We start from the raw sequence: 10,616 nt of genomic DNA, 5'->3' as shown, positions 1-10,616 counted from the left end.
GATTTAGCGGGAAATTTCAGCCTCACGCTTCACATAACAGCCCTCAGCGGGGGTGACACGAAGCCGCAAAGCTTGCTGGGAGCTGTAGTTTCAGGCAGGCACATTCTCTATTCATCATTATAGGAAAAAAACTCAGTACCCATAATGCTATACGGCAGCCATTTGCTTTGCATCTGGGTCCTGTAGTCCGCAGTGCATTAGATCACTATGAATAATATAACGGTATAGACTACAGTGCCCAGCATGCTTTGCGTTTCTCCCGTACGTACAGCACATCGGCCATTACTCTAGAGATTTCTTCAGAGGCTAGTGTTTAGTCCGCCGTCTGCTGGTCGGTGTTGCCCGTACTCACTGCAGAGCCCTTCCCCGGGGAGGCTATACCGCCCGGAGGCTTCTTTCTCCTCAGAAACCAAGCCGTTCTATCATGACTACATTTCCCGCCTCGCCCTGCGCTCCTTCCCAGCCGTACGGCGGAACGTCCACCGCGGAGCTTGCTGGGAATTGCAGTTTTTCATCTACCTGAGCCCTATTCTTATCCCTGTCGTCAGGACTACATGTCCCAGGGTTCCCCGCACTTAGAGGCGGCAGAGACTTTGGCGCCGGCGCGTTGCACATTATTATTGTAGTTCCCAAAGCGGATCAAGATGGCGGCTGCGGCCTCGGCTGGTCCCGGAGCCTCGGGCTCGGTTCGGGGCCGCTTTCCGGGCCGCCCCTGGGTGGGGAGAAGCGGGAACCGGGCGGACAGGGTTCGGATCCCATTTCAGAGCGCTGGGAGAGCGGCGGAGATCGTAGACCCGGTACAGCTGCGGATCCTCGAGCTCCACCTGAACATGCAGCGCCTGGTGGTGGCCTGTGGCCCGGACAGTGACAGCGCCGAGGTGGGCGGGGGACGGAGGGGACACAAGTACCGCCAGGGGCCCCTCAGCTGTCACCCGGGGGCCCCGGGTCATGTGACCGCCGAGCGGAACCTGCACTGATACATTGTATCTGCTGCTCCCAGCCTCCTATCATCCTGCATTTCTGGATGAGAGGGGCCCCCAGCACCAGGGACAAGCACTGGGCCCCAGAATACATCATACATCCTATAATAACCAGGGTGATGTTATATTATGTATGAAGGCAGTCTACTGCTCTCTGTTATCACCCATAGGGACAGTACATGTGATTACAGACCAGTGCTCCCTGTCATCAGCCATGAGGAGTGTTATGTTTTTTTATACTGTTGTGAAGTACAATTTAATATAATGGAGAATAGTGATTGTAGCTCTGCAGTGTAATACAGGATCAGTACAGGATAAGTAATGTCATGTATGTACACAGTGACTGCACCAGCAGCAGTATAGTGAGTGCAGCTCTGGGGTATAATACAGGATGTAACTCAGGATCAGTACAGGATAAGTAATGTCATGTATGTACACAGTGACTGCACCAGCAGCAGTATAGTGAGTGCAGCTCTGGGGTATAATACAGGATGTAACTCAGGATCAGTACAGGATAAGTAATGTCATGTATGTACACAGTGACTGCACCAACAGCAGAATAGTGAGTGCAGCTCTGGAGTATAATACAGGATGTAACTCGGGATCAGTACAGGATAAGTAATGTCATGTATGTACACAGTGACTGCACCAGCAGCAGTATAGTGAGTGCAGCTCTGGGGTATAATACAGGATGTAACTCAGGATCAGTACAGGATAAGTAATGTCATGTATGTACACAGTGACTGCACCAGCAGCAGAATAGTGAGTGCAGCTCTGGGGTATAATACAGGATGTAACTCAGGATCAGTACAGGATAAGTAATGTCATGTATGTACACAGTGACTGCACCAGCAGCAGAATAGTGAGTGCAGCTCTGGAGTATAATACAGGATGTAACTCAGGATCAGTACAGGATAAGTAATGTCATGTATGTACACAGTGACTGCACCAGCAGCAGAATAGTGACTGCAGCTCTGGGGTAGAATACAGGATGTAACTCAGGATCAGTACAGGATAAGTAATGTCATGTATGTACAGTGACTGCACCAGCAGCAGAATAGTGAGTGCAGCTCTGGAGTATAATACAGGATGTAACTCAGGATCAGTACAGGGATAAGTAATGTCTTGTATGTACATAGTGACTGCACTAGCAGCAGAATAGTGAGTGCAGCTCTGAATACAGGATGTAACTCAGAATCACTACAGGATAAGTAATGTCATGCACTCAGACTAGTGAGTGCAGCTCTGGGGAATAATGTTGAATGTTAATGATATAAGTGAGTTGTGTATATGGGTAAATCATGTGACAGGACTTATATAATGATGCATTATGGGGGGTGCTGTCTCTCCCTCCTGATATCACTGTGATTCTATTGGTCGGATCAGGTAGTGTATATCGGGGTGCAGGGAATATTTGTGGATGTTCTTCTATATTCTGCTCTGCCTGTGACCTGGTAATGTTTTGTAGCAGAAATTGTTCTGCTTTTCTGTTTTTATGTTGTGTTGGTTGGTTCTTGGTGATTATAACCTTATTTTGGCTGTGTCAGTCTTTACTGTAGCTCTGGCATTCGGGTTGTTACCTTGGTAGTATAAGAGGAGCCAAGGTGTATATGGAATGGATTCTCATGCATTACAAATATATGCTGTTAGTTTCTTACTATTTTCACTCTGCTTGCTGTCAGTGAGTAGAAACAATGTGTAAAGTGTGGGCTCTAGAAAAGTAGAGAAACACGTGATGCTGCTGAGTTTAGCTCAGAGGTTTTGTCTACACTGATACATTGTAACGATTCCTAAGCTACATGAGCAGCACATAATCCGTGAGGTCTATTCAGTGACAGCCAGTGGAGTTTTTTTGACCGTCTTTTGGAAAATTACAGAACTTACTATGATGCTGTTCTTTAATTAAAGGGGAACTTGAGAATAAAAATCCCATGTATGCAAATGATCTGCCATACAAATTGGTGACATCTATGGGAATTAGCTCTTGCAGAAGTCATTGTCTGACACATTTATACCTTACGTATTGGGGTCAAGCATGGCCTTCAGTAGTGCCCCCTACGGGGTGTAGACATCGTTAGAAATTGGTGTGCGACCCTTTAACAGGCCTTGCACAGAGGGTTCCCCATCACTTCTCTGTTCGACTCCTGGAGAATCTTGCACCTTGGGATCGGACATGTCTCCTGTAACGCCACCTAGTGGTGATACCTACCTTTACCTTCAGTGCAAGGCCTGGTAAAGGGTCGGACATTGATTTGTAAAGAGGATGTTTCGCCACCTCAACCAACCCCAACTCTTTGTTTTAGTCGTCCTCACTTTACTAATTCGGCCACAACTTGAACCTTCTCTGTAGTCCCCACAGTTCTTGGGAAATCTATGACCTATTATTTGAATAGTTGGTCAGATGGGTGGAGCCAGGGTTCCCACTCCAGCCTATTGTGACCGTACAGAGCCCAATTAGCATGGTTGCGGTACTCTATATACTAATTAAGCTCTCCACTGTCAGATGGGTCGTCCCGGTTCCTTCACAAATGTCCTAGCTCCGCCCATCTGACACTTGGGATCCTATCATTATGATGTATTGAGGGCTGGGTTTCAGCTGAGGCGGTGCCTGTAGGGAAGTAAAGACTTGAGGTTGGTAAAGGTGGTGAAACATCCTCTTTCTAAATAGTTGTGTGACCCTTTAAAGGGAACCTGTTACGGTACCTGGTCAGGTATGTAATGTCCTTCATAGAATTTCCTCTCTCATGTGAAATCCCACCAGTTTACCTATTAAAGAAAAATCTCCCCAAAAGTCCGGTAAATCTGACTCTACTCATCCCTGAGATGAGTCAAGTTTACTGGTCATATTAAAGATAAGAATTGCATCTTTCATTACCATCAGGCTTCTGGTTCTGTGAGCTAAAGAACTGGACATACGGGCAGTTCAAAAAATAGCTACAGTATGTCTTCAGCTGCCTGATTCTGTAGCTCACACAACCATAAATCTCATATGGTTTGAAAGATGAGATCCATCGCTTTAATATGACATATAAAGTGTGTATCTAGGTGCTACAGAAGAGAAGATGGGGGCTGCTGATACTTCTCCTGCAACCACTAAATGTGACTCGTCTTATGTAACATTGGGATGAGTAGAGTCATGTTTGCTTGACTTTGGGGAAGATTTTTTTTTTTTATATATATATATATATATATATATATATATATATATATATATATAGTTAAATGGATTAAATTTCACAAAAGGGTTTTCTTGAAAGGACATTTCATCCCCTACCTGATCAGGACTGTAGTGGGAGGAAATCTGGTGACGGATTCCCTTTAACAGGCCTTGTGTTGAGGGTAAGGGTAGGTGGCGCTACGGAAGTCTATCTCCGATCCCAAGGTCTCTTGAAGCGCTTATCGTCTAAACCCTAGTTGCACGGCCTGTTAAAGGGTCGCACGCTGATTTCTAACCACTAAGGTTCTGTCCTCTTGGCTGAGATCTTAGACACCCCGTTCCCAGGTAGCATTGCTTGGCTTAAAGGGGTTTTCCCACAAACTAAAGTGAGGCTCTATCCACGGGATAGGGCCTAACTTGCTGAACAGTGGAGGTCTCCGTGCTGAGACCCCCATAGATAACGAAAACGAGGCTCCCGAAAGACTAACGCGCATGACCGTTCTGCTCCATTAATCTCTATGGAGCTGGCAGAAATTGCTGAGCGCAGCGCTCACCTATCTCCATCCAATGGACCCCTCATTTTCGTGATCTGTGGGGGTCACGTGCTTTGGGGGTTTTCGAGCTCTGATTGGTTTCCATGAGAAACTAGAACAGTTCTGCTCTCTGACACTTCAGATAAGTCCCTCCAATAGTCCCCCTCGTTGCACTGATCGCAGCCCCTGCTGTTGCGTCCTGTTATTCCTCCTTGTTGGTGCCGCGGCCCCTTTAAGGCTGAGAATCTTCTCTCCTGTGACAGGAAGGGAGGATTAGAGCAGATAATGAAGACTTCTGACTTGTAGGAAGAGTCCCCGCTGGTGATTTGGGTAAATCCCATAAAGTGTCTTTACTGCCGCGTCCACGCAGGATTATGGGATGTCTTCTAAAAGAGAAGCAGTCATCAGATTTTACCCCAATAAACTAGCAGCCCCCCCTCAGGTCTGGGATAAAATGACTTTTCTAGAACTTCCTCTTTTATGTTAAATCTCACCCTTTAACCCATTTGTTGATTTTTTTTTTTCTTCTTGATCATGTGACAATGAGCAGAGAAGAGTCATATTTTGCCAAGTTTAGAGGCTGCAGGATAAAGTCACTTCAGACGATTCTATCTTTGGCTCTATAGCACCATGAAACATGCTGTTGGTGTCATATTAAAGTTAAGAATCTCATCTTTCATCTGGCTTGGGGTTCTGTGATTGCCGTTAAATACATGGTTGGAAATATGATTTGCAGATAAAGAACCAAGACCTGTCTGAATCTCCGGTTCTTTACCTGGTGTGATCTGAAAGAAGCCTGACAGCATCTCTAGGTGCTATAGAACAAAAGATTGAGGTGTCTGAACTGACTCTACCTCTGCAACAACTAAACTTGACTCATCTCGCGTTAAAATCTGACTCTTCTCCACTCATTGTTGCATGAGGAGATTTTTTTTAATATATGCAAACGGGACTGCAAGTTTAATGGGGTATACCTGGTGGCAGGTTCTCTTTAAGGCTATCAGGGCTGCTTTTAAAGGGGTTGTTCCATTAAAGACCTTAAACTTCATCCTATCCGGACCCCCAGCGATCAGACACTTCTCTCTTATCCTGTGTCTTAAGGAGATTGCTTTCTTCTAGACTCCTCCATTTACATATTTGCCACAACGTATAGAAAGTGTTTTGTGACTTGTTTTAGTCAAGTGGGCGTGGGTTTGTGGGGAGTGGGTGCGGTCTAAGTTGTGAACCTCCCCCACGCACTAAATATTGGACACAATTTTTGGGAGTAGACTAAGGCGAGTAATACAACGCGTTAGACTAGACCAGTATAGTGACCCATTTATCAGACACCTCGCCACCTTCCGTTTTCAAGACCTCTGCTTGCTGTCAATGAATGATAATATCCATTTCTAAAGACCCGCATAGGCGTAGTACTGCTCAGAACCAATGGTTTTATTCCAGTGGGTATCCAGTCTGGAGAAGGCGTTGTATGGTCATATTCACTGACAGCCAGCGGAGATCTTAAAGTACAAGAACTTTTTGATTAATATGGTTGACTTATAATTAGTTGCATCTTGATCATCTTGTGCGGACTGACACGTGGGTGTGGGAAGGGAAGGTTACACTCCTCAACAGGGCCAAAGTAAGTACCAGCATGGGTCTGAGGAAAGCTGGGTTATACCGTCTATGAGCAAGTGATTAGGAATAGGAGACAGAGAGACTTGGGAAAGCTGGGTGCCCCTGATTGCTAATGATTAGTATTACCCCTGAGTGGGGTCACTGCCGCTCGTCATTCCTGCCTCGTACGTTTCCTGATCTGTCCTGCACATTTCGGACGACGCAGCTTTAACCAATTAGTTTTGTAATCTCTCGTTTTGTCTTTCGCAGGATGATGAGTTTTTGGGTTTTAGCGAAGACCCCCCTGTACGGCAGCCTCTGCGACTGACCCTGAGATCAAACAGAGGTAAAGAGCGCCCCCTTATGCCTGTATGATGATCATATTTGTGACCGCAGTATCAAGTCACACAGATGAAGTCATGTGACCACAGTGATACATTGTATCCAACGCTTCCTGAATTCTATGATCGGCCTAATGTAGCCATCTGCCTGATATTGGTCAAGCTTTTGCTCCCTGTTATCAGCCATTCCAGGCCGGGGAGAGGCTTATATTATCTCCCATGTAAGGCACACCGTAGGACAGCTGTAGACAGACTATTGCTCCCTGTTATCAGCCATTTAGAACTGGGCATAGGATGGCTGTTTTCTCCTGCCCTGCAGTTTATTGCTCTGTTACATGCATTTCTAGTTTGCACATTATTATTTTATTATTTTTATCAGCCGAGAGGGTGACCTGAAAACATATGAAAGCAAGCTGTTGCTCGCAGTTATCATCCACTATAGAAAAGTCATGCCTTCTGCATTGTTTACTACACTCAGATACCAGCGGCACAATATTATTATGCCCGTTTCTAGTCATTTTTTTGAAAAAATAATTTTATTCTTTTCTTGCTTTTTTTTTTTTTTTTTCCATAGTTGGTAAATCTAAGACCTCGAGAAAGTCCTCCTTATCCTTCTCAGTGGTGTCTGCCTCTGCCGCATCAAGTCCCAGCTCCAAGCAAGAGGCTCCTGCTGCGTCTTGTAAGCGGGAAAGTCCCCCCAGCACACCCTCCAAGCAACAGACCGGCCTCGATCTGTCCAAAATAAAGCAGAGCTTCACCCCTGAGAAGATAGTCCGGGTGCACCTGACACAACTGGATCCCTCGTTGTATAGTCTGAACTGTTCTACGTTACTGTACCCGTCAAAGGAAACGCAGAAATCTTCATCCAATCACAGCGCCCCTGTATCCCCCAGCCTTTCCCCTTCTGACCATGCCACTCCCCCAACGGCGCTGAATAGCCCCGCCCATCCCTCCTCTAAGCGGCGGAAGAAGATCGTCAGACCGCTCCCTCCTAGTCGCCGCACTCGGAGCTTACCAAATCGGTGCAAAGTGAGCTCTTTAGACAAGAAATCGGACTCTGTCCAGGAGGCATCTGATGAGATGTGTAAGGACGAGCCTCTTCAAGCTCCTTCATCAGACCCACTGAACAGCAATGCTGATGATACAAGGGAGACCCTACCCTCAAGAGATGACTCCAAGGATGCAAATACTGAGAAGAATCTAGATGAGCCATCTGCTTCTGTTGTTTCCACTATGGAGGAACCAAAAAGTTGTAGGAATCGTAGATCTAGACAAAGAGACGTTGAAAGTCAGAGCTCTGATGGGGTAGTAGTGGCCAAAGAGCCAACGAAACGCAGAGGACTAAGGGAGCGACTTGTTCCCAAGGTCAAATGGAAGCTACGAGGAGGTCCTAGGCACGAGAGCGAGGCAGAAGGACAAGAAACACTTGAAAACGAAGTTAAGGAGGATAAAGAAGAGAAACTACTGATTGACCCCAATCCTCCACAGACTGACAGTAATTCGCCCTCTGTAACAATCTCTGAAGAAACGACGCCTGGAAAGGAAGAAACCACTGATCAAGCCATAGACCAAGATGGCTCTGAAACTACTGTTCTCCAAGAAGAAAATGATGAAGAGAACATTGAAGAGATTGTTGAGTCCGAGGAGAAACCTCTTGAGAACATCAGTGAGTCTGAGGAGAAACCTCTGGAAAGCAGCGGGAAGTCCGAGGAGAGACCTCTGGAGAGCACTGGTGAGTCCGAGGAGAAACCTCTGGAGAGCATTGGTGAGTCCGAGGAGAGACCTCTGGAGAGCATTGGTGAGTCCGAGGAGAGACCTCTGGAGAGCATTGGTGAGTCCGAGGAGAGACCTCTGGAGAGCATTGGTGAGTCCGAGGAGAGACCTCTGGAGAGCATTGGTGAGTCCGAGGAGAGACCTCTGGAGAGCATTGGTGAGTCCGAGGAGAGACCTCTGGAGAGCATTGGTGAGTCCGAGGAGAAACCTCTGGAGAGCATTGGTGAGTCCGAGGAGAAACCTCTGGAGAGCAGCGGGGAGTTTGAGGAGAAACCTCTGGAGAGCAGCGGGGAGTCTGAGGAGAAACCTCTGGAGAGCAGCGGGGAGTCAAACTCACAGGTCGGAGCTGAAGTAGCTCCTCCTGAAACGTTGGAGATGGACATGACTGAGAGTGTAGAACCGGTGACTGAGCCCACTGATTTAGGTGCAGAGTCTTCTGCCTTGTCCGATCTTTCAAAGAAGATGAAGGTTACGAGAAAGGGGCAAAAGGCGAAGAGTCGTTCAATCAAGGCGCAGCGTATTGCAGCCAAGAGATTGGCGGCCAAGCTGCTGGAGGCGCAGAACAAGGCTGAACCAAAACCACCAGCTCAGTCTTCCAAAGTGGAAATGCCAAGTAGTGACAATGGAGACTTCCTCAAGCCTACAGTCAGCGCCAGACCTTCCAGAGTCATCAAAATGCCTCGTAGATTCATGGACGACTCCGAGCCTCCTACCACCGAAAACCAGAACAAGAAGGTTCTCGCTAAGCCGATCCTTACCTTGGCCGAGCTGGAGAAGCAGGTTCTCTCGGATACTCTTCTTCCACCTTCTGACCCGCGCTTCAGTCTCTTTAACGAAGATGACCACCTCAACGTGCTACCTCCCATATCTCCCCATACAGACTCCACCCAGACGGCTTCATCTCCTTCTTCTTCCTCCACCTCCTCTCCCGCTCTTCAATCCGCTCCATCAACTCCCTCTGAAAGCGTGCGCAAAAACATCCTCCGGGCCCCAACGTTCTGTTGGAGATCATCAAACGTTTTGGAGGCCCAGGAGACGAGTTCTAATCCACCTCTCTTTCGTCTGCAGTCTCCGGCCTCGCCGGAGGAGCAAGTAAAGCCCAACCCTCCGGTTACAACTCCAACTTCTCCTCTTCCAACCAAACCAGATTCCGCCAAACGTTCTCCTCTCCTCCGCGCCCCTCAGTTCACACCCAGTGAAGCGCACTTGAAGATTTACCAGTCTGTCTCTCTTAGCGACAAGGAGGCCAAGACTCAAGCAGACCACTGTTCCACCACCGTTGTTGCTCCTACGGCAGAAGTCTTAGTGTCTCCTTCGGCTAAATCTGGTGATCCCCATCCTTCAGGGAGACGGGCAAACCACCTGGCTTTACCTCTGTTTGTGGACACCCTTTCTTCCAATATGGAAGTTCCTTGTAACTCATCAGAGAGCGGAAACCTACAACACAATGATGTCCTAGATGCATCAAACAAACCCCTCGAGATCGGAGGCATGACCCTGTGCCCGGAGAACGGTGCCAGGCCCGTGTGCAAACTGGCTGCTCAATCCAATTCTATGTCTCGCACTTGCCAGGAAGAGGGGGTCCCCTTCCCACCCAACGAAATCGCCTTGTCTGGTACTGACAAGAAGGTGATCAGCCTCCTGGAGAAGGCCAAGATACAACTCTTCAAGATAGACAAGCAGAAGAACGTGGACCCGGTGAGGATTACTCCAGCAGTGTATTGTTGCAGATACCAGCAGCACAGAGTATTTTAGAAGTGAAGTGTACTGATCTTGTGTGGGGACACCTAGTGGAACGAGCTCGGGTTAAGGCTAGGAGGTCACAGAGCATTTCAAAAGAAGAGTTTAGTTAACTCTTGTCAATCATAAAGCTATAGAAGCTGGATTTGTGGCAGCACAGAGTGTTTAAGAAGATTGCAGTGTGCATCAGCAGGGTCGCCAACAACACAGAATAAGAGTTGTATAAGGGAACGAACAGTCTCCAGCAGGATTTAGCGAAAGGGTCTGTTTCCCAGCAGCACAGAGCATGTCAGGAGAGAAGTTTCTGTACTATGTGGCGGGCTCATGTATTTCAGGAGAGGTTTGTCTGCGGCTCATTTGGTAGGAAGGGAAGCAGCACCGAATATTTTAGAATTGCAGTTAGAGCAGCACAGAGTATCTCAAGATGGTCGGGCATCAATCTTTTGAGGGGTCTCTGAAGCACAGAGTATTTCAGTAGTGTATATAGACCCTATAG

General features: G+C 47.4%; 1 protein-coding gene across 2 annotated transcripts in view; it reads left to right on the top strand.

The window, feature by feature from the left end:
• The first annotated feature begins 327 nt into the window (after positions 1-327).
• Positions 328-10,616, top strand: part of KMT2B (lysine methyltransferase 2B) — a 30,986-nt gene continuing 20,697 nt past the window's right edge. For both annotated transcript variants that reach the window (XM_072155157.1, XM_072155156.1), the window contains exons 1-3: positions 328-878; positions 6,537-6,612; positions 7,182-10,078. In XM_072155157.1, the coding sequence (XP_072011258.1) occupies positions 645-878; positions 6,537-6,612; positions 7,182-10,078 (3,207 nt within the window). In that variant the 5' untranslated portion in view covers positions 328-644. The remainder of the gene's footprint in view (positions 879-6,536; positions 6,613-7,181; positions 10,079-10,616) is intronic.

The sequence above is a fragment of the Engystomops pustulosus genome, chromosome 6, assembly GCF_040894005.1.
Source record: "Engystomops pustulosus chromosome 6, aEngPut4.maternal, whole genome shotgun sequence".
Classification (NCBI taxonomy): domain Eukaryota; kingdom Metazoa; phylum Chordata; class Amphibia; order Anura; family Leptodactylidae; genus Engystomops; species Engystomops pustulosus.
Note: the sequence above shows the minus strand (reverse complement) of the source record. Positions and strands in the feature narration are given on the sequence as shown.